The sequence below is a fragment of the Sarcophilus harrisii genome, chromosome 6 (assembly GCF_902635505.1).
Source record: "Sarcophilus harrisii chromosome 6, mSarHar1.11, whole genome shotgun sequence".
NCBI lineage: Eukaryota > Metazoa > Chordata > Mammalia > Dasyuromorphia > Dasyuridae > Sarcophilus > Sarcophilus harrisii.
In genome coordinates, this window is record NC_045431.1 from 213,081,035 (window position 1) to 213,106,258 (window position 25,224).

The 25,224-nt window shown below is 35.7% G+C and overlaps 1 protein-coding gene across 4 annotated transcripts in view; it reads left to right on the plus strand.

Annotated features, from left to right (window-relative positions):
• Positions 1-18,290, plus strand: part of ANO3 (anoctamin 3) — a 314,333-nt gene extending 296,043 nt beyond the window's left edge. For all 4 annotated transcript variants that reach the window (XM_031942598.1, XM_031942600.1, XM_031942597.1 and 1 more), the window contains 4 exons: positions 4,452-4,599; positions 9,243-9,323; positions 9,503-9,608; positions 15,165-18,290. In XM_031942598.1, the coding sequence (XP_031798458.1) occupies positions 4,452-4,599; positions 9,243-9,323; positions 9,503-9,608; positions 15,165-15,347 (518 nt within the window). In that variant the 3' untranslated portion in view covers positions 15,348-18,290. The remainder of the gene's footprint in view (positions 1-4,451; positions 4,600-9,242; positions 9,324-9,502; positions 9,609-15,164) is intronic.
• Positions 18,291-25,224: the final 6,934 nt, after the last annotated feature.

Sequence of the window (25,224 nt, forward strand, 5' to 3'; positions counted from 1 at the left end):
ACTATCTGGCCCTGATCCATAAAATTACAATATTATCACAGAAAAAAAAAGTTATCTACAAATATTTGACCCTGATCCACAAAAAAACAAAAGTTTTTTGTGGTTGTTTGTTTCTCAGTAGAATAGGCAAGTCATTTTGATATACCTTTGTATCAAATATTCACAATATCTAAACTATATAAAATGTAAAAGTTTCAAAACATTGAGAAGTATTTGAAAAAATAGGAACAGAATGATGTTACTTCCGTCATCTAATCTCCTACAAAAGTAGTCTCAGAGATATTTTGCAAGGTTGCAAAAGATGAGCTTGCTTCCCATTGGAGGGATTATGTTCTGTTAAAATAACTAGTTATTCTATATGCTATATTCTATATTCTATATAGCAGGGGTCCTCAAACTTTTTAAATAGGGGGCCAGTTCACTGTCCCTCAGACTGTTGGAGGGCCGGACTAGAGTAAAAACAAAAACTTTGTTTTGTGGGCCTTTAAATAAAGAAACTTCAAAGCCCTGGGTGAGGGAGATAATCGTCCAAAGTTGCTGCATCTGGCCCGCGGGCCACAGTTTGAGGACCCCTGAATAGGATCAGTTATATCTGAATTATATCAAAAAAGATGAAAAATGAAATTTTAATAAGCACAATAGCAGTTCACATTTCCATAGGACTTATAAAAGTTTAGATATGTCTTTTCTTATAACAATCCTATAATGTTGATACTGAAAGCATTCTCATCCTTGCTTATCTCATGAAATAAGGTTCATGTCCTGACTGTATTAACACTATCTGTATGATGTTGGGCAAAACACTTATAATCGCTAGATCTCAGTTATATCAGTTGTAACTGCAATGGATTGGAGAATTGGACAATCCGATTTTCTTGAGGCAAAGACAGCCTTGTGTAGGGAGAGGCCCATATGAGTAAGAAGCTGGGAAAGAGCCCAATAGGTATCTTCAAATATCTCAGCGAGGTGACACAGTGGAGAGATGCTCAGCTTAGAGGCAGAAAGACCTGAGTTCAAATCTAACCACAGATAGTAGACCTGTGATTCTGGGCAAGACACTTAACTCTGTTTGCCTCAGTTTTCTCATCTGTAATATGAGCTGGAGAAGGAAATAATAGACTACTCCAGTATCTTTGTCATGAAAATCCTAAATGGGTTCATGGAAAGTCAATCACTCCTGAAATGACTGAACAACAACCAAAATTATTTCATACATTCAACAACATTATTCTGAGTAGTCTCTAGGCTTTACCATATTGCCAAATGGCTTTAGTGACAACAAAATTTAAGGAGTTCTGTGTGAGATCCTTTCCAGCATGAAATCTCAGAGTCTAGCATCCTATCATTCAATAAAAACTTGGAATTGTGAAAAATCTCATTTTTTTTTCTTCTTTAGTGATGTCTACAATTTTGAACAGATTAAGACTAGCTCACCACAAAGGGTGGCCAGTCAGAAAGCAAAGTGGCTGGAAACTTAGAGCTTTCTATTCAGATTTCTTCCTTGCCACTTACTTTTGTGAGGCAATTGGAGTTGTGACTTGCCCAGGGTCACACAGCTAGGCAGCCTTAAGTGTCTGAGGCCAGATTTAAATTCAGATCCTCCTGACTCCAGGATCAACACTCTATCCACTGCTGTCTAGGCAATCAACTGATAAGTATTTATTAAGCACATACTATGTGCCAGGTACTGTGTCAAATTCTAAGGAAATAAAAGAAAGACAAATGGCAATCTCCGTTCTCAAGGAGTTCCCAGTCTAATGAAGAGGCCACATACATCCATGTATAAACCAGATACATGCAGGATAAAAATTGGAGATAACCAACAGAAGAAAGGTACTAGAATTAATTGCAATGTGGAGCAGATCACCAAAAAGTAGATAGCTGTCTGACATCTTGAATTCTTGTGTTTTTATATTGCTATATCTTATTTTCTTCTGTCTATTAAATAGAGTTCCCTCCCCAAAATTTGCCTTATAGCAAGTTGCATATTATAGATTTGTAGTTTTGTATGCAATCATCCTTTTTATTCTACATTATGGAAATAATTTTCCACATTTTTCATAAATTGAAAATAAAAATGTTTTAAAAATTATTTCATAAATTGAAAATAAAAAAGTAAAAAAAAAAATGTGAAGTGTTGACAGCCTGATTCAAGGGGATAACAAGGTCTGCAGAGAGGAGGAATTGTTTCCAGAGAGAAAAGTAAAGTAAAATATATTTAGCTGAATGGCTAAACATAGTATAAAAAAAAAAAATGATTGCACATGAAATAGTAACTCTATTATGTGCTACCTACTTTTTAAACTATTGCAAAGTTATCATATAAATTTCTTTCACTTCCTTTTTTTTTTTTTCTTTCTCCCCTACCTCACTCTAGAGATGAACACCACTAGACCAATAAATATTATAACATTGTATTTGATAAATGCAAAGAATTGAATTTTGGGGATAAGATTTCTTACTTTAGTTAAAAAAAAATTGTGGGGAAAATTGGAAAGCAGTATGACAGAAATGGGGAATAGATTTAGCTGATCAATTCTCAATTCTCTCCTCTTTCCCCTTCACCCTCCTTTAAGTTGTATGAATGACCTTTCTAAAGATTTGACCATATCACCCCCTTTACTCAAATTCTCCTTACCTCTAGGATTAAATGTCAAATCCTTTTTTAGCGTGTAAAGTCCTTCACAACCTGCCCCCTTCCTACTCTTCCAGTCTTCATACATCTCACCCCCAAAGCAGTTTTCTGTAGGACTTCCTTACTCTTTATTCCTTAAGCAAAACACTTCAATTAGCAATTCCAGGTATTTTTGCTTATCTCCCAGGTCTGGAATTCTCTGCCTGTTCAACTTTGCCTCTGGGCTTCCCTGGCTTCCTTTAATTCCCAATTAAAGTCCTACCTTCTTCAGTCCTTAATGCTAGTACTTTTGCTCTTATCTCTCCTATTTATTCTAAATATATTTGTTATAGGGCAGCTAAGAGGCTCAGTAGAAAAGTATTAGTCCTGGGGTCAAAAATACTTATTTTGATGAGTTCAAATACAACCTCCGTGTGATCCAGTGTGATCCTGAGCACTGTTTGCCTCAGTTTACTCATCTGTAAAATGAACTAAAGAAGGAAATGGCAGACCACTTCAGCAAAATATAGTCCCAAAGGGTCAAAAATGATTGAAGTGACAATATTTGTTTATACCAGGGATTGCTTGCATGTCTTCTCCCTCTTTAGACTGTAACTTATTTCAAAGCAGAGACTTTTTGCCTTTCTGTTCCCCAACTCATGGTACAGAGTCTAGCACATGGCTGCCTCTTCATTGCTAATGGATTAACATATTACTTCCTGGGAGAATGAATCAATAAGTCATTGAAAAAAAAGTAATTATTGGTCACTTTCATGCACTGAGATACAAAAATAGAAAAATAAGACAGTCTCTCTCAGGGAGCTTACATTCTAGTAGGTGAGATAATGCATATGGAAGATGTCAGCTGTGAATTGGCTGGAAAAGTTCCATATTCTTTAGACCGCAGCAGCAAAGCAGATGATAATGTTTCCTCTTGGGTGTCATTTCTACTCATGAAATTATATTTATTTTCTGATATGGAACCATTTCACAGTACCAAGGCCAGAACTTTCTTTTCTGGGTCTTCAGTAGCTCTTAGTGAAGAATGTGAGGGAGAAGTTGCCATGCTGAATCTCCACAGAATTTGCTTCCCAAGATGAAGCCTGGGAGCACTGAGCTAGAAATGCTGCTGATCTCAAAATTCTCAGCTTCAGGGTCCTGGGCTGTCCCCAGAGTCTGAGGGGAAATGGTGGTCAAGGGTGGTTTGATCCTCCTGGCACATGTTGCCTCCTACCTCTCCCTTGGATCCATGTTATTTCAACTAAGGTAGATATTAATCATTTACATATATATATATGTATACATAATAGCACATTATATATATTATGTAAGTAGATATATAATAGTAACATAATAGATATATATCTAGATATATAATAGTAATAATAAAGATAATAAAAATAATGAAATAGCAACAATAACATCAATATGATACTTATTATGGGTCAAGCATTATAATAAGAACTTTACAATTATTATCTTTTTGGATCCCCACAACAATTCTGTCTTTAGTCCAACATTCTCAGTTTATCAATTAGGAAACTGAAGTCCAGGAAAATTGTGACTTATCCAGGGTCAGACAGATGCTAAGTATCAGAAGCAGGTCCTCTGATACTAAATTTAGATTTTTCTCTAATCTATAGCATTGTCCCTCTATGTATTGTGCCTCCCAAAAGAATACAAACTCCTTGAAAGAAATGGATGTTTGAATTTTGCTTTGTATCCCCTCCCTGCAATGCCTTGCACCATGCCTTTTATGTAGAAGATGCTTCATAATTATTTGTTCCATTGTTGTATATGTAATGCTTGCCTCTGATCTAGAATCTTTCCTTTCTAGGAATCTGGTATGGGATTCTTGAAGGAATCGGTGTATTAGCTGTAATCACCAATGCATTTGTGATTGCCATCACTTCTGATTACATTCCACGCTTTGTCTATGCATTCAGATATGGCCCATGTAAAGGTCAAGGATACAGTCAAGAAAGGTAAGGTTGCAAACCCAATCGCATCTTTCTATGGATAATGGAACCATGGTAGATAGATGGATGTTAGGGTCTGTAATTTTGCACAGTACCCACAGTGATACATGAGCAGCCTAGACAGGTGGGATCAAATGTTAGGTGAAATATTGTTACTGTGGGCAGCTTGTTCCATAGAAATAGAAATGAGGAAGGGCTGCAGTCAGCTAAGACAGGAGCATATTGTGTCAATGCCAGGATCACAGGAAAGAAATACTTATATGTGATAAGAATGAGAAAATGGATGATTTCAGAAAGCCTTGGGTGGTTTATAATAAACTGATTCATTGAGAAATAAACATAACTAGAAGAATTATTTCAATTCTGTCACTAATATAATAAAAATGAGAACCTTTATCAACTAATGAAGAATGAAATGAGCGGAATCAAGAGAAAAATTTATGCAAGAATAAAACTGTAAAAATTATCTTAGAGAACAGTAAAAACAAAAGACAAACAAATAATAAAACTAGGTTTGATATAAGGACCACTTCTAATTCTAAGGTACCATGGGGTACTATTCATGCCAGAGGAGTGATGTATTGATGCTGTAGAATTGTGTGTATGTATGTATATCCATCTAGATACACACACACATATATATATATATAATATATATATATATATATTTACATATTTAATGCATATGTATACATATATACAAATTATATATTTGAGTTAGAATTTTTTTCTTGATCATGTCTATTTGTTACAAGAAATTTGTTTTTTTTTTTTTATTCTGTTTATTTGGGGTATAGGAAGAAGAAAACATAAATTTCTATTTTTTTTCTTTTTCTTTTTCTTTTTTTTTTGCTTTTTGCTGAGGCACTTGGGGTTAAGTGATTTGCCTAGGATCACACAACTAGGAAGTATTAAGTGTCTGAGACAAGATTTGAACTCAAAATTTCTCTAATTTTTAATAGAAATGTATGAGTGCTATAGATATGAAATGTTGCACGCATTTTCAGATGAGGGCACACTATTGTTGCTAGTTTTACTTAACTGTTCAACTTGGTTACAATTGATCTTTCATACAAAGATCTACAAAATGTGATGTAAAAACAAAATACATCATTATTTTTTTAAATCATAGAATTTAATGGATGTAAAACACTTAGTAATCATAAGGCTGGATAATTTTTAAAATATAATTTAAAATATAATTATATATATATATATATATATATATATAATATAACTAGCATTTTTTTTTTTGCCAAAATTATTCAGCGCCTATTGGATTTATTAAATTGGAACCTACTGCCATCTAGTGGCTAAACAGTGGTACCCAATATGTAACTGTTATTTCCCATTTGGGGATATATGGACTACTCCTGATATCCAGACCTTCTTTCCTCATTCTATCTAGTCTGCCAAGTTTAATTTTTTTTCAAGTCTGGAACAGTGCTGGTATTGGAGTCAGGATGCTCTGGATTCAGAATCTGCTCCTAATACTTAGCTTGAACAATATAACAATAGATAAATCACATAATTATAGTCACAGTGATCAAATTAAGGGAGAGGAGAAAGAGAAAGATTGGGGAATGGCTGAATAAATTGTGGTTTGTGATTATGATGGAATATTATTATTCTATGGGAAATGATGTGCAGTATGCCCTCAGAAAAACCATGTACTCAAGCAAAGTGAAATGTATGGTGTGCAAAGTAATAGAATTGTTGTCACATGATCAGCTGTAGATGACTGCTATTCTCAGCAACAGATCCCTGACTGTCCTCCAGAATATGGAATTTTGCTTTGTATCCCCCCCCCCAATGCCTTGTACTATGCCTTTTATGTAGTAGATGCTTCACAATTATTTATTCCATTGTTGTATATTTAATCCTTGCCTCTGATCTAGAATCGTTCATTTCTAGGAATCTGGCATGAAATTCTTGAATTCAATATTCTTAAGGACTTATAATGAAAAATCCATACTCAAAAAACTGATTGTGTCTAAATACAAATTAAAGCATGCCATTTTTAACTTTATTTTTCTTGAATTTTTTTTCTTTTTTTTTGGGGGGGGAGATCTATGTTTTCTTTTACAACATGATTTTTGTGGAAATGTTTTGTATAATTTCACATGTGCTTTCACAATGGTGATAAAAGTGGGAATAAGGGAGAGAATCTGGAACTGAAAGTGTAAAAACAAATGTAAAAATAATTGTTTTTAAAATGGGAAAAATAAAAAAAAATTAAACAAAATCTTAGACTCTTTATAAATGCTAGTAGTAGTAGTGGTAGTAGTCATAGTCATAGTCGTATTTGTAGTAGTAGTAATTTAGCCTTCTGAGTAACAAGTACTACCCTGGAATTAAAACTGTAGTAAAAACATTAGTAGAAGTAACATTTTAGGAGGATGATCTATTTAGTCAGTAAAAATGGAAAAACTTAAAGAACGGAAAAGGACCTACTTGTATAAAAATGGCAATAGCAGATCCTTTTGTGGTTTCTAAGAATTGGAAGTTGAGAGGATGCCCATCAGTTGGAGAATGACAGAGCAAGTCATGATGGAATATTATTGTGCTATAAGAAATGATAAACAGGATGATTTTAGAAAAACTTGGAAAGATTTACATGAACTGATACATAGTGAAGTGAACTGGATCAGGAGAACATTGTACACAGTACTAGCAACAATAAAGAATTGTGAATGACTTAGCTGTTCTCAACAATACAAACATCCAAGAGGATCCCAAAAGATTAATAACAAAATATGCTACCCACCTCCAGAAAAAGAACTGATATTAAATGAATACAGACTAAAGTATACTATATTTCACTTTTTTCATTTTTTATTCTTTTTTTCTTCTACAAAATGACTAATATGGAAATGTTTTACATAATTCTACACATCTAACCTATATCTCTAGGAGAAGGAAGGGAAAGAAAGGAAAGAGGTATACAATTTGGAACTCAAACTTTTTTAAATTGTTAAAAATTGTGTTAAGGTTCAATTAGAAGGAAAACAAAATATGATTTTTCAAATGGATAAACTGTTTTACCCAGCTTATTCATTGTGCTGACAAAATTTGATTCTGCATGCTCGTACCCATCAAATATCCAAAGTTCCAAGATCTGCATTAGCTTACCTGTAAATGATGGGTCTGAAATCAAATTCTCAACCATTTGCTACTTGAAAAACCCTCCTGACCCATCTTCCTGCCTAAATTCTACACATCACTTAAGGACTCATTGGATATCAGTCCTTTGGGCAACCTTCTCTTATTGCTGTAGCCCTCAAAAATTCCTTTTGCTCTGAATTCCAACTTTGCTTCAGTGAATATAGGATTATTTGATAAGAGATTTGGAGGTAGAAGAGATGTTAGAGTCACTTAGACCAGCCCTCTTTCTATATAGATGAGGAAACTGAGGATCTGAAAGTGGAAATAGGTTGCCCAAGGTCACACCGATAATAATCAGTATCAGACAGGTAGATCTGGGATTAGAACTCAGGCCCTGATACTCTTTATTCGGCATTCTTGCCATTGTACCATGCATTGACTTAAATGCCTACAAATCATGTTGGTCAGATGCAAGTCCTAATATAGCTAAACTATAGCTGTAAAAAGGGTAGATGGCAATAATGCCTATTAAAATATAAGTAATAATTTGCATATGTATCTAGATACATAGATAAAGACATAACTATATTATTCTACTCTTTATAGAGTACATTCCTAATACAGATTAAGTATTTTGGAAAACTCACTAAAATAATTAGAATAAGTATTATTATTCCCATTTTACAGATGAGGAATCTGAGACTTAGAGTGGTTCAGGGATTTTCCCATAGTTGCCTAACCAGAGTTTAAACAAAAATCTTAGGCTCTTTACAGGGAAGACATGCTCATATTTTCCATATCCTATTGTAGGCTTCCCTATATATACCTTACTCTTATCCCATATCTCTTTTCCTCTTTATAGATAGCTGAGTGGTCAAGTGGATAAGCAGGATAAGTTTCCTCAAACTAAGGCCGTGGGCCAGATGCGGCAGCTGAGGACGATTATCCCCCTCACCCAGGGCTATGAAGTTTCTTTATTTAAAGGCCCACAAAACAAAGTTTTTGTTTTTCCAACAGTCTGAGGGACAGTGAACTGGCCCCTTATTTAAAAAGTTTGAGGACCCCTGGGATAAGATCCTTGATTTGGAGTCAAAAAGACTTAGTTCAAATTTGTCCTCAGACACTTATTAGCTAGATGACTCTGGGAAACTCACTTAATCTCTTTTTCTTCATCTTTAAAATAGGGGAATTATAGCACTGACTTCCCATGGTTATAAGGATATAATGAAAACTTTTTAAAGTGCTTCATAAATCATAAACAGCTATATAAGTATTGTTATTTGTTGTTGATGATGTTGATGATGATGATGATGATGATGGTGATGATAGTGGCCACTTAAAATATATTTTCCTGGGGAAAAAAATTGTCAAATCTTACTGTTCCCACCTCCCTCTCTGCTGTACTCCTTAGTAGTTAGAGATTTATTTCTCCCTCTCTCACAATTCCCACTGATTCTCATTCTTACTCAAAACAGTGAAGACCCACAAAGTACCTACTATGTGTATATAAATTAAATAATTTAATTTTCCTTTGTTTCTTCCAGGTGTTTAAAAGGATACGTCAACAGCAGTTTATCAGTGTTTGACCTAAGTGAACTTGGCACGGGGCAATCCGGTTACTGCAGGTATCTATTTTGGGCTCTTTCTAGTTTTCCATTATGTTTTGCCTTCCTCCTCCTTCCTCCCGGTAACCTAATGAAGCCTTTTGAATGGTTTGGCTTTGAACCTTTTGAAAATTGGAAACCTTTCAGGCCTGTCCACTCTCTCCTCTGTACTTCATGCTCCTTGGTTTTGTGGATTTCAGGTATCGAGACTACAGAGCCCCACCGTGGAGTAACAACTCGTATGAATTAACCTTGCAATTTTGGCACGTCCTTGCGGCTCGCTTGGCCTTCATCATCGTGTTTGAGGTGAGGCAGAGATCAAAAAGAAAAGGCCATCCCCGGATCAATGATTATAGTTTCTGTTTTTATAGACAATGTTTTTCTTCCACAAACTTTATTATCATCATTTTACAGATGCCAAAACAAATTTAAATGAGTCACACAACAAGTAAATATCAGAATCCCACTGCTAAATTTCTGGATTTGAAGTGATATTCAAATCTGAGTCTGGGCCAGATTTTCTCTCCACTTGTGCCTCTTTGTCACATTGTTTATTTGCCATAAACAAATTCAACTCGACATTTAATAAACACACACCATGGAAAAGATAACCATATAAGGTACTGAGTTTATAGAGAGAGCAAAATGCTGTCTCCTCCTTGCAGGTATTTAGAATAAGGAGCCTATTACATGCACATAGCTAAGTACAGTAGAAGAGTTATACAGAAAGTTGAGGAAGTCCAGACAAAATGCTTTGAAAATGTTGATAAATGTAGAGATCCTTTGCAGCTGGTAGAGTCAGGCTCGACTTCTTAAAAGAGATTCAAAAATTAGACATTAAAGGAAAAGAAAAAATTTAAACAGTTGATATTGGGGTCAAAATAGGATTGAAAGTGAGGCAATAGTCTGCATTAGCAGCAAATAAACAATGATATCAGGTGCAGCTAAGTGGCCCAGAGGAGCAATTGCTGTGCCTACAGTCAACAATACCCAGATTCAAATCTGGCCTTAGACATTTACTAAATTTGTGACCTGGGCAAATCAACCTTTATCTAAGTTTTTTCACCTATAAGATGGGGATCTTAATAGCACCAATCCTCACAAGGTTGTTGTGAAGACCAAATAAGATAATATTTTTAAAGCACTTAGCTCAGTGCCTGACACATAATAGGTATTTTTTTTATGGTAGTAAATGTATTTATTTTTAATGCACATTCCTTTATGAATCATGTTGGGGGATAAAAATGAGATCAAAAGGGAAAAACCAAGGGAAAGAGAAAAATAGGAAAAAAAGAAGTGAATATAGCATATGCTGATTTACATTCAGTCTTCTTAGATTTTTTTCTGGATACAGATGGCATTTTCTGTTCAAAGTCTATTGGGATTGCTTTGGATCACCAAACCACAAGGGAAGAACCAAGCCTTTCATAGTTGATTATTATACATTCTTGTTATTTTTGTGTACAATGTATTCCTGGTTCTGCTTGTTCCACTCAGCAGCAGTTCATGTAAATCTTTCCAGGCCTTTCTAAAAATCAGCTTGTTCATCATTTTTATAAAATAATAATAATCCATTACCTTCATGTACCAGAGCTTGTTCAGCCAGTCCTCCATCCACTCCTTTTCCAGTTCTTTGCTCCCACAAAAAGAGCTGCTGCAAACATTTTTGCACAAATGGGTTCTTTTCCCTCCTTCATGATTTCCTTGAGATTCAGATCCAATCATGGCACTGCTAGGCCAAAGAGTATGAAATTTTCATAGCCCTTTGGGCTAGTTCCAGATTGCTTTCCAGAATGGTTGGATCATTGCACAACACACATAGGAGAAGGTTCTTAAGAAATACTTGTTTCCTTCTTTCCTTCCTAATATTTATTAGAGATGATATATCCCATGGCTGTTTGGCTACAATGGCTATATCCAATGGCTATAATGTCTGTCTTCATCTTTTTAGAATTTCTTCTTCATTTGATGTCCTTCTACTACCCCTTCCTTGAAATTCTTGTCCAGTTGGGCTTCAGCTTCCAAATCCTTCTCATACTTCTTCAAATATTTTCTCTATCTTTCTTCTCCCACCACTATCACCACCTCATATATGACTCTCCCCTAAGGAGGATCTGGTCACTTTTCACTCTCCAAGAGTCATTGAAAGTCTGAGAATTCCATCTTTATGTCAATGACTCCCAAATCTATGCCTTTTTTTAATGTTCACCATTGTTATCAAACTTATATTGACTACCCATACAGTTCAGCTAAGGGCTCATGTGAACTTAGCTTCTGCCTTCAGAAAATGCATATCCTATGGTAGAGGCACATTTATATCTCTACTTTCTAGACTCTCTCACTAAGTCAACTCGATATCAAATATATCCAGATTAAATTTGCTTCTACCCCCACAAACAGTCACTCCTTTACAACTATTGCATTTATCTAAATGGAGTTGCCATTGTTTCGATCCAGACCTGGGGACATTAGTATTTTTTTCCCATTTTGTTGATCACTGACTTAAGGCAAGGCTTTATTGCTTTTGATAACTTCTCAGTTGACAGAACTACCTGCAACCTTTTCCCACTTCATATTGTTAATCCTCAGAAGAGAACCCTTTCGTGATGGTGTGACTGCAGAGAGACAGTGTCATATAGTCCTTACGCCAGAATTAGAGTTGGCTATGAGGTCAGGAAGGTCTCATCTTTGACGTACATTCTTTGACTATGATCATAAGAAAGATCTCAGTTTCTAAGTTTATGCATTCTACACAGCTTTTCAGGATTGTAAATTGCAAAAGTAATGACCTCCATTGATAGAGGGAGCTTCCTCTCCTCGAAAGTTCCTTGTTCCAAAAAAATCAAAGATTGGGTCCAAAGATTAGTAAGTACTTCCTATGGGCCTCAGACTATACATGAGGATATAAATGGAATTCAGCAAAACATTCTTTGATCTGGAGGACCTTCCATCTAACAATGGGAGATGATACATAAAATTAGTTGATTGGGCTTATCAGTATGGACACAGCCAGGAAGAAGGGTAGAAACCTAGATATGGGAAAGAGGAAAAAAAAAAAAACTGATCAATCAGAGCCCTGAAAAGTTTCACATCTCCAGGGCAGCAATTGACATAAAATTAGCATTTATAGCATGCTTTCCAATTTATAAAGTAATTTTTCTAAATGTATCTCCTTGGAACCTCATAACAACCATGTACAATTATTACATGCCACATGGCTACATAGCTTAGCCACTGTCAGAAGTGGGATTTGAACTCAGGTCTTCCTATTCTTAGAACAGTGATATCTACTGAGCCACATTGTTGTATATAATATGCCAGGTCCTATTTTATAGTAAGTGAGACAGTATATTGCTGCACATTTTGGAATACTTGGAGTAAACATTTTAAATGATTATAGATTATGGAATATTTTGCTTATAGGATATATCCTTGGATGTAATAAAAATAAATCTGGACTCCTAGGTAGGCTCAGGATTTTGGTCCCTGTCTTTCCACTAACTCAGAGTGTGCAACTATAAAAATGTTACTTTTCCTCCCTGATTTTTTCCTGTTTCTTTCCGTAAAAAGCAGAGACTAGTGTTTGTCCTGTTTATCTTACCGGTTTATTGGGAAGATCATTTGTCCTTCCTTGCTACTGTAGAGCTTAATTTCTTCATCTGTAAAATGAGAAGATTGGATTGGAATTCAGTTGAATCCTGCCATTCTATGGTCCCATGATCCTACATGACACAGTAATGGTGTGATGGATATAAAATGGTCAGTCTTGGAATCACAGAAGACTCCATATCTCAAGTCCTTCCTTTGACACTTATGGCTGTGTGATTCTGGGTGAATTATCTCACCTGTTACATCCTAGGAAACTTCATTAGTAAAAGAATTTCCTGTTCTGGAACATCTCCAAATAAATACACTTATAAGCCCAGAAGAAAAAAATTAAAATAACTATTATTTGTTTGATACTGATTAATTGGTCACACTGACCTTGTTCATTTAGGAAAATGCAAGGATATGCTAAAATTGCTTCTTGCCAGCTTATAAGAGCTGATTGTTAAAATTTTAAGTGGGAGCTTTTGGATCTCAGGAATTGGTAAAGATCGTCAATCAGGACTTGACTTATTTTATTGATTGTCTAAACTAAAGGAAGTGATGGAGAAAATGTTAATGATACAGATTAAATTTTAATGTGTGTCTTGTGTGCATTTATTTTTTCTGGAAAGAAATCCCTGGAAAATGCCATCTGTTTACAGAAGAGAGTTTCAGAAATGCAGTGTAGCAAGATGTTCCCCTCAGGAAGTTCTCCTAAACCTTCAGTAAGATTCCTGCATAGATCAGATTCCACGGATGGATATCGCTGCCTGCCCTTCATACAACAAAGATTTAAAGGAACTCAAGCTCTTCATCCTCTTTAAGCCATAAAAAGGATGCATTTATCTTACCTTGGGCTGTTTTTGATATATGATCAATCCCTTGTACATAGTGTTACTTAATAACACTTATTGAATTCAGCTATATGGAAGTGGTCTGAATTTCTGCTAAAGATAAGGATCAAGGTAGCTAGATAGTGCAGTGGATCTAATACCAGCCCTGAAGTTAAGACCTGAGTTCAAATCTGGCCTCAGACATTTAACACTTCCTAGCTGTGTGACTCTGGATGAGTCACTTAATCCCAATTGCTTTGCGAAATAGAGAAAGACAGAAACAGAGAGAAAAAGGTCTCTGAGACCCCAAAGCCAAGCTATAGACTAGTCACATTTATATCTCATTTTTAGTGTAAGGTTTTGATATATTTTGAAAGATGATATTTCTGGCATGTATCCCATGTATAGTTATTCAATCAATTGTTGACAGAATTATCCTTTTAATATTCCTGGTATTCTAAATTTAAGCCTCACGGGTTGTTGTTGTTGTTGTTGTTGTTGCTGTTGTTGTTGTTGGTTGTTGTTGTTGTTGTTGGTTGTTGTTGTTTGTTGTTTGTTGTTGTTTTCCTCCTGAGTCAATTGGGGCTAAGTGACTTGCCCAGGATCACACAGCTGGGAAATGTTAAGTGTCTTGAGGTTGGATTTGAACTCAGGTCTTCCTGACTTCAGGGCCAGTGTTCTATCCACTGTGCCATTTAGCTGCCCCCTCAGGTAATTTTTTAATGACCAATAAAGACAGTAATGAGAAAGTATTTAGCTATGTAGGATACTAAATTGATCCCTGAATCATAAATCATAAATCTGTTTACTCACCAACGTAATCCAAAAGAAACAGGTCTGAAATAAAATTAATAATAGCACATACTTAAAAAACTCTTAAAGTGTTATTGCACATTTTCCTCATCAAAACTCCAAAAGACTCTTGGTGCAAGGATTAGTCACATTTTCAGGTAATAATAAGTAGCATGGTACTATGGAAAAAGAGACTGATCTCAGAATCAGGAAGATCTAGGAGAGTCTACTTCCTGACACAATGGTTAAGTGACTGTAGGAAGACCACACCACTCTTTAACTTGAAGAGATGGTACCAATCTGAAATGGTAGAGGAAGCCCCCTGCCCTTTGATTTCTTTCTTTTAATAAAAGCAAAGATTTTGATCTCACTCTTTACCAGAACTCCCACGAATGAGGAAGCAGACTCAGAGAAGGGACTTTTCCAAGATCACTTGGCTTGTTAGTAACAGAACCGGAGTTAAAACATGGTGTCCAGATCCCCAATCCAGTCCTCCCTTCCTTCAACTGAGTTCATCTGAACTCCCAAGATATTTTCTCTCATCCATTCCTAGTTTAACATGTTCTGCTCTTGCATGTGCATGGTTGGTTTCCCAGTTATTTCTCCCAAGTCTTCAAAAACTGTCTTTCCCCACCTTTTTCATTTTCAGCACCTGGTTTTTGGAATAAAGTCTTTCATTGCTTACCTGATTCCTGACATGCCCAAAGATTTGTCTGACCGAGTAAGGCGGGAGAAGTACTTAGTCCAAGAAATGATGTATGACGCGGAACTGGAGCATTTGCAGAAACAGAGGAAATGTCAGGGGAAGCAGTATCACCAAGAGTGGCCTTAGCCAATCCCAGAGCCCCAGGAGAGACTGAGCCATCAGTAGGGATGGAAGATTCTGCCCTTCCTGTTCCCTGCAGAGACTCGGGGGGGAAGCCCACCACTGAATATGTGTAGAAACTGTGGACTGAGTGAGGAATGATTGCATTGCAGCCTTTTCTATAATTTGGGAAATCCGGGCTCCCTAGGAGGCCAAAGAAGAGCTCCCACCCAGTGTGGCTGTGGGCTCAGGTCAGCACTGACCCAACGGAGCCGGTAAAAGAGTCTCAGAATCTTCCCTAAATCATCCAGCTTTGGGGAATTTCTAGGACAGTGCAAAAAGGTTGGAGTGCTGAGCCCAGCAAGGGTATTGTGTAGATGTTCACAATCAGAGCATGCTGGACATCACCATGTGGTCTCTGTTCTCCAGCTCCCCTTCTCGTTGCCCAGTCATGATGCTTTCCACGAAGGTGTCAAAGGAGCTGTTGTTGGCTGCTGTCGCTCGATGTCCTTCCTCCGCAGACTTCCTGTTCAGTGCGAGTCGCCCTGGCCTCTCTTTGTCATCCTGTGTGCCACAACAGAAAATGCGCCGTTGAATGTTAACTATGCAGTTAAAAATTGCATGATACTTTTTCTTTGTCTCTTTTTTAAAATTAGACCAAAAAAATTACAATTAAAAAAAAACACACACAAACCCGACAGCAGTGCTACACATTGGAGAGAAAGGGAAACAGCCTTGCTCAGCTCCCGTATCTTTTGGGAATGATGTGGTGAGCTGAATGTTATTTTTATTTTCAATAAAAAGTAGCCGGAGTCTTCTACATTGATGAGAGGATCGGCATTTTCTATGACATTCAAAAGAGGAAAAAGTCCAAGTTCTTATTTAGCTCATTTTGTCAGGATAAGGTCAATAGGAGTTTTCCTTTTAATCTTTTGGGAAAGCCATCCCTGAATGTCACCGTGAAACTATGTAAATATTTTCCCCCTTTTTTGTTATACAATGGCTCATCAACGGTGTGCAATCTCTAGCTCATTTGGCCACAAGACCCACTCTAGATCATTCCCTTTTGTCTTCTTTGTTCAGGGAAAGAGAAGCTAGATGATCTGCACGGGTTTGGCTCCTCTTTTAGAGATGTGTGCACTCTCACTGCATGAACATAACTAAATATTATGGCTAGAATTAGATATTTGTGAGCTTTGCTTTCTTCTCAAATCAGTTATTTTTGTTTTATTTCATTTTTGAGACATCACACAAGATGTAATGGAGGATGAGGGAAAAGATACACGTTGGCTTTATATGTAGAGCCACAGGAGCAAAAGTCAGGGCCACGAGTTCAGATGATTTCATTGTGGAGAATGGTCTCTGTGAATTACAGTAAATCAACACCATAGAGCATTAAAAGAAAAGCAGTAGAATGACTACCTTGTGTTGTCTATTGGAAGAGAAAAGCATGAAAAAATCAGAACAATTCTTTTCCTCTATCAAAAAAAAAATTAAAGCTAATCCTCAGTGTTTTATAGAAAATCTTTACAATAATAATGTTCCTTTTAGACTTAATTTCCTACCTTTGTTCTCACCGAGAATTGCTTCCCAAAGTTTCCAGATTGAAAACCATGTGGGAGTTCAGAATGAAAGTTGTGGAAATTGATTTTTTTTCCCCGATGGCTGTATTAGATACAGATATAAGGATTAAGTTTCTTGTTCTTGGAAGCTGTTTCCATTATAATGACACTGAAATGATCTCTTTTTCCCCCTTTACTTTTAAAAGAATGCCAACAAATGAAAGTGAAAATATATATGAAGGTTTTGGTTAAAGGAAGAGCAAATCTTATATCCCTGTTTTTTAAAACAGGAAGATTCTTTATATCTCTTTTCCTAACACTTGTAAGCAAGTAGTAGTATCTACCCCATCTGCTCCAAAGATTGCTCTACTTTTCCCTCATCGAGTTTCCCGGTTCTTGCTATAAATTTATCCAACAACCATCATAAATTTCACCCAGAAGTTTTAGTACCACCATGTAGTAGAACACTATTTTTCCTTCCTAATTAGTTGTACATATGCACCTTTTGGGAAACATACCTAGATTCTGCCCAGTTAAATTTAATATGTGACCTTTGTGTCTTGAAACTCAATGGGTCTTAATGGCACAAGGCAGAAATAGTTTTTCTCTGAAACTTGACTCTAAACACAGAATAATATTGGAGGTTGTTGTTTTAATTTCTTTAGTCTTGCTAGTGCTCTCCCTAATGCCCCAAGACAATATAGAGCATGTATTTTTTTTTTAATCTGACACATAATGCTGATTAAAAATAGAAAAATCGATCATATTTTAATTGAAAATTGTTTTTTAAATTATTAACTATTTCTTGAACTAAAAAAGGAGGGAACTTGAAGAAGAAATATTAAAACAATACATAAATTTTCCCTGACTGATACGTTGGATTATTATTGGGTAGTGTTTGAGCAATCATTGAAGGTCTGTGAATTCAGTGACAGATCAATAATGCTTTAGTTAGCAGACATGTTTGGCTGAATAGCCTAGCATGTGGTTTTTTATCTAGAATGCACATTATTTTACAAAGATATACAGCACATATTCTTCTCAGGAATTCTGTATTACACGAATGCAGTCAAAATATATTTTTCATATCCTACATCAATGTTTTTTGCAAACAATTGATCCATACCTATGCATGTGGGCTGCCTTGTCAAGCTGTCCAAAGATCCTGGGCCTTCTTTCCAAATCAAAGTTTGTGGAAAAACCTATTTGAGATTGTAGCTGATTGATTCTATGATCCTCTTGGTCTATGCATGCACTTTGGGGGCAAACTTGAGAGAATGCATGATCAGGCATGGCATTTAAACAACCACGATTCCAAAATGTGTCTGTGACGCCTCACATAATGTCATGCTAGAGTGGGATGAACAGGAGTCTTTTTCAATCAATAAATTATTTACTATGACTATTCTCTTCCATTATGTTTTTGTTGCAATTGTCAATAAGCAAGGGATAATACAGCTTGTGGTTGACAAATTATTCTGTCTCTCAAAAAAAGAAAATTGGTTAACAAACACAAGGCTTCTTTTCTACCTATGTATTAGCAACTACCCTAACCCCATTTACTACATTACTAATATTGAGTAATGTAGATATGCTGGAAAGGGTTGTTTAACAACCAGCTCTCTGGGGGGAGAAGGAGGGAAAGAATTCACAACTCGCTTTTAAATTTAATCTGAATTTTTAACATTTTTTCCATCACTTTCCTTAATCTAGACAATCAATAGAAAAATGCATCAAGCCCTGATTTGTAGTGTAAATTTTCAACTTGAAGATTTAACAATTGGCTTTTTTTTTTTTTTTTTTTTTTTTACATTTTCATGTGATTCTCCTCATGATAAATCTTCTGAGGAGACAATGACTGGAAACTCATAAGAATAAGCAATGCAGCCTATTTTAAAACTATTGCTCATGAAAAGTCTGTCTGGTTTAATTGTATTCTTATATCACTTTTGTCATGACTGCCTTGTCATGATTGCTTTGGAATGGTGATTGGACAATTGCTGTCAGGGTAGAGTTGGGTGGAAAGTCCACTGGACTAAAAGACAAAGGCAGTGTAGTATAGTGAAGAGATCACCAGCTATAAAGTCCAAGGATCTGGATTCACATCCTATTTATTACCAATACTTGCTAGCAATGCGATCTTGAACAAATCACTTAACCTCCATTGTCCTCAGTTTTTTTAGTTGTAGACTAAAAGGGTTAATCTTTTAAAGTTCTTGTTGTGTTATTATTTAGCTGCCTCTTTTGAACAATGCATTCCCTGTTTCTGAGCCTCACTTCTCCACCCATAAAATGAGAAATTTGTATGCGAGGATTCAAAACTCCTGTCATTGAAGTGGTAAGTGGTAATATGGAGTAGAAATACGATATAGACTTGGGAGAGCATGGTTGTAAAAGAATAGTATAAAAATAGTATAATAGCGATTTGGTTCACTACATGGAGCAACTATGACAGAGGCACCTATTACAGATGATAGAGATCTGCTGATTTATTATTTAAATAGCATGTGGGTTCAAATAAATATGACCATGCAGGGCAGAATCATAGTGAATGAACAATTTGCTTTGGGGGAGATGTGACTTTTAAGATCTCAGAGGGAGGAGGGAGAAATAAAAGCAGGATCTAGGGAATGACAAGGTTATGTATTGAGATGTTGAGACTGTTTTAAAGACAGAATTGGAAAACTGAGTTCCCATCAAGCCTGTCTCAAAGATTGAAGACAGGGTAGATGGATTAACAATGGGCTCCAGCTTTACATCATCTATACAAACAGGACAGTATGGGAAAACTGACATATATATATATATATATATATATATATATATATATACACATACACACACATATGATTAAAAATAGGAACAGGATAGGCTTGTTTTAGCAGTTATTGAGAGTAAGCTGGTCCAGCTCAGAAGCTGGTCCAGAGTTCCCATCATCATAGTGACATTTAGTTCATATTTCTATAATACATGAAATTTACAAAGCATTTACACAATTTCACAATAATGCTGTAAAATATGTCATTATTATCCTCATGTTACAGATGAAGAAAATGATATTGAGGAAAGGTAAATAACTTTCCTTGGATCATTCAAATCAGTACGTGTCAAGAAACAGTTTGTGCAATTTGAACCAAGGTCATCCTGGCTCCAAAAATTTAGTACTCTAAGAAAGCCTTATTACTTTTCATTGGTAGACATGCTATAGTTCAAGTCATACTCAGCTTTTATCTCTATTGATTATGATGAAAGGGACATTCACAGAAGCTAGTAAATGAATGGATGAGGTAATGAAAAAATATTTTTGAGCATTTAACTATATAAGATAAACATAGTAGATATAAATACAAAAACCAAAGCAATACTTACCAGAGGAACTTTCATTCTAACAAAAAAAGAAAATATATATTGAAGAATCAGTAACTAGAGAGGAATATTTTGTTATTTAAAAGTAGCAGGATGGATAAAACCATTGGAAAATAGGTTGACACCTCTTTTCCCAATATGAAGAGAAATTTTTTTTTTAAGCATTAATTACTTGGCTAGGAATATAAATAGAAAATCAAGGCTGTTGGTCCTTTCAAGGAACTCACATTCTAATGGGAGAAACAATCCGTAATGGAAGATTTTTTTTATTACAAGACTGAGGGAAATCCTCCTTGTCCTTGGGGTGTACCACCACAACAGATGCTAATGTATATATATATATATATATATATATATATATATATATATATAATTTCACTGATGTTCATGCGTTTAACAATGCCAAGGTTTTGGTAATAAGAATTTTGGGGGGCTCTTTAATAGCAAACCTCCATATACCAGACTACTTCATAAAGAATGCTTCTCAAGATGATGGTTACAGGTACCGAGAGAGCTAGAAACTTCACTTTTCCCAAGATTTGGGTTCAAAATTCTGGGCTATCTAAGGAAAGATGGTGGTCAAAGTGATGGAGGTGGTATGTCTTTGCTACCTCCCCTTTCTTCCTCCCAGTGCCTTGTTATTTCAGCTAATTGAGCTTGCCTGCCTTGTGGGTGGCAGTTAGGACATTTGTTGAGTTTAACTGCCACCTTCTTCACAGGAGATAGGCCGAATGATGGCCGAATAGGAAGCAGAACCATTGTTGGAGGCATTACCACTCTTAAGACTTTGTCCATGTTTTTCTTGGTAGCATTTAGTCCCAACTGTTCCTTGTGGTGATGAAGAATACCTTCTCAACGATGATTTCTTCCTTTACTGGTGGCTGCGGGGTAGTCTGGAACCTGGTCTGGTGGGTTTGGGGTCACTTCTAAGGTTTTGCACTAAGGACATGGTCAGGATGGCAGTAGTATTTTGATGGACTCTGCATATTCTGCCCTTTGTCTCTTCCTTAATAATCTTTATCACTTCAGGTTGGCTAGATTGTCTGCCCTGTGGGTGACAGTAGATTGGCTGGCTCCTCCAGGAGCAATGGCAGATTTGATCTGATTATGATTCCATAACTGGGAGGAACTGGAGGAGGAGGTTCCAATTCAATAATTCAGTGCTGATTATGTTATATTTAAGGCATTGAGCTGTGAATTGATTGAACCTATTCCTAGAAATTACAGCTCAAATCCCATGATACAATATTCCTGACATTTCAGTGACAAGACTATAACAAATTATTCCTATACCTTGAATCAGAATTTGATACTGAGTTGATAGGCTATACAACAGCTGCTACCTTAAGTCACTCACATTGCTTATTATTGGCTACAAAAAAGGTGAAGGTAAGTATGGAGTTGAAAGACACAAGGACATTTACTGGGCTTTAATGTTTTCCTTCTAGCTAATTTCCTAATGGTAAAAATCTCATTTCTATAGCAATTTTAAATTAAGTGCCATAAAGTAGGTTGTGAAAGCACTATTCCCATTTTATACATAAGGGATTGGAAACTTAGACACAACTAGCATAGACAACAAAAACAACAAGATTTCCTCTCTGCAAATTTTCTTTAACAGAACATGACCATAGTCATGTCTTGCTTTGGGGCAGTGCATGGTACCAATGAGGATCAGCAAGCCAGAGCTTTGATAAGTTGTCTGGGTTAGAGAGGGATTCGCTGATTTGCTCATGGTCACATTTCCAGTAGGTACTAGAGGTGGACTTGAGCATTCGTTTTCCTGACTCCCAGAATGGCCCTCGACCCATTTGGCCATACTCCCAAGGCATAGCTTAAGTAACGTATAAAACTGTAATCAGGATACAAAGGTCTCTTCAGTTAGTCATAAGATAATCGAATTTCAAGGGACCTTTGGAGTCTCCAAGTCATACTTTCAGTTTGAGTTCTCTCTATAACATCATGAAAAATAATTGTTCATTCTATGCCTGAATATTGATGTTGGTGGTGGTGGTGATGGTAATGCTAATCCTGATAACAATAATAGCGAAGAAAGCTGGTGGAGCCATTGGGGGAGAAGGATCTAAATTTGGAATCAAGAGGCCAGGATTCTAATTCTGGCTCTTCTTATCATCTGTGTGACCTTGCACTTCACTCAGTTCTTTCAACAAACATTCAGTATTCAACAAGTCTCCAATATTCCAAGCACTGTGCTTGCTACTCAGAGGAGAAAAAGACAAGGAGAAAAAGAGTGAAATAATCCCCAGCTCTAAGAGCTACAATTCTAATATGGAAGAAAATGTTCATACATATAGATATGTATAAAACACATACCTCACAAAATATTGGTTAGAGTTTAGTTGTTGCTTATATCTTATATCACATTTGAACTATCTTCAAGTATGCTAAAAGATGGGATGAAGGATTTGAATTTGCTCTAAAATGTCCTAGATGGCCCTACCAGAAGCAAGAAGTTCCTAAGAAGCAGATTTGGACTTTATATATATATATATATATATATACTCCAAGGCCAAGGAGAACTCAAACTCAAATCCCATTCTTTATATTTATATATGTGTGTGTGTGTGCATATGTCTATATGTATATGCATATATAGGTGTATATATATGGGTATGCAGGTATATTTGTGTATATATATTGCACCCATATGCATATGTATATATTATGTGCATATGCACGTTAAAGAAAAAATACAACAGTTGAAGTGTTTCAGATATATATAGATGATGAAAGTAAGAAAGAAAGAGAGAAAGAAAAAGAAAGAAAGAAAGAAAGAAAGAAATTAAGAAAGAAAAATGTATAATGAATTGCTTTGGAAGATAGTAAGTCCTCCTTTAGTAGAGATGGACAAGCAATGGCTGGATGGATAGATTGAATATTTTGTAAAGAAAATGTTTCTTTAATTATGAGAAATGAGTATTTCTCTCTTGCATTTGATAACAAATTATTGAATTGGGAGTAAGGTTCCCCCTCCTTTCTGTTTCTTTATTCAGAATCAAACAGGTGGGAAAATCTAGGCAGAAATTTACCCAGGCCATGCTCTAATCATACAGTAAAAAAAATTTAAGTGTGAGCTATTGGGAATATTTCTGCTTATTATATTTGCTCAGAGAGGTCTGGGAAAATATGTATTCTCCCTTTTGTCAGACATTGACAAATAAGTTGAGAAGTCTCTTTGACCAAGATTTGGATGACTCAAGTCATGTACTCCAAGGCCTTTATAATACAGCCCAGAACTCATTGTAATATTCATTTTCAATTGGAATTGATGACCTCCCTTGGGAACATCTATTCTTCCAAGAGTTTGTAAGCTGTGATGGATCTTTGATCTAAGATAGGCAGTCAAATGATCACTCTTTTATTAATAAATGTGCTGGCCTTATTAATAAAATGATTAAATTAGCCAGAAATTATGCCTCTAATCATTTTAAATGGTACACAGTTAACTTGGGCTAGGCTTGGTAAATCTCTGAAGCCCCACATGATATATCCCACTTTCCTTTGAAACGGCTCCTATTCTTTCCTTGTGATGAACCCAATTCTTTTTCCCTAATAACTGTTATTCTCTGGTCCTACTTCTGCCTCTTGGGATAGGAAGAACAATCTCATTCCTCTTCCACAGACATTGAAGATAGAGTTCCTGATTTTCTACTGGTACCTCAGTTCTCTTTTGGAATCTAACTTCCTCCACTCTCATCCAGCTTTCTTATTTTGTTTAAATTTCATCCATGAACATCCCTGGAAGTACTTTAAGGTGAAATCATTCAAACATGAAGTCCATCAAAGGGACAATCAGAATTATTTGTCACAAATTACCATTGAATATGTTCAAATGGGAAGCTGTATGGTATAATGAATAGTATGCCACATCTAGATTTGTGAAATAGAAGCCAGCACTAATATGACCTTGGACAAGTCACTGGACTTCAAAGAGCCTATCATCCTCATCTGGAAAATGTGAGGTAAATATTTGTATTATATTTTCATAGAGTTACTGTAAATAGAATGTTTTATTTACTGCAAAATAATGTAGAAATGTGGGGTATGGTTAATCCAGAGATGAGATCCTATCCTTTCATAGACATTGCTTTGTCTACTGCTGACAAAATATAGAATGTGGTTTGTATTTCAGGGACTTGTAGAAAGAAAGGCACTTGTGGGTAAGAATAAGGATGTTTTTTTTTTGAAAGAGGAAAAACCTTAAAGTGGATTATAATATGAGTGTATTGATTTAGCAAAACTTTTTTTGAAATAGTTAACTAGAAGGAGGGGAAAAAAGTATAACCTTAAGTTTGGAAGAAATTCCAAGATTAAATCCAATCAACAGACATCAAAATAGTTCTCATCTTGCTTTTGTTTAAAACTTAAAAACTCACTATTCTCTTGGTAGCTTATTCCACCTTGAGGTAATTTTAAAAGTCAAGATTTTCATTATAGCCATATTAGATTTTCTATTCCATAATTTTCATATATTGTTGCCAGTTCTGCCTGTGGGGCCATGCAGAAAAAAAATCCTTTTTCTACATAAGCATTTACTAATATTTTTATTTCAATTGTATTTTATTTTTAAGATTATTTGTAAAGATAATTTTCAGCATTAACTTTGATACGATTTTAAGTTCCAAATTTTTTCCCTCTTTCCCTCCCTTTTCTCCTCCATCCCCCAGACAATAAACAATCTGATATAGGTTATACATGTACAATTATTTTAAACTTATTTCCTCATTAGTTTCCTTTAATGTGCAATCAGTCTCTATAGTTCCCTCTCTGGATGTGGATGGCAATTTTCATCCAAGAGGTATTGGAATTGTCTTGGATCACTATATTGCTGAGAACTAAGTCTATCATAGTGTTGAATATCACATAATCTTACTATTACTGTATACAATAATATTCTTCTCATTCTATTCACTTCACTAAGTATCAGTTCATGTAAGCCTTTCCATTTCTTATAA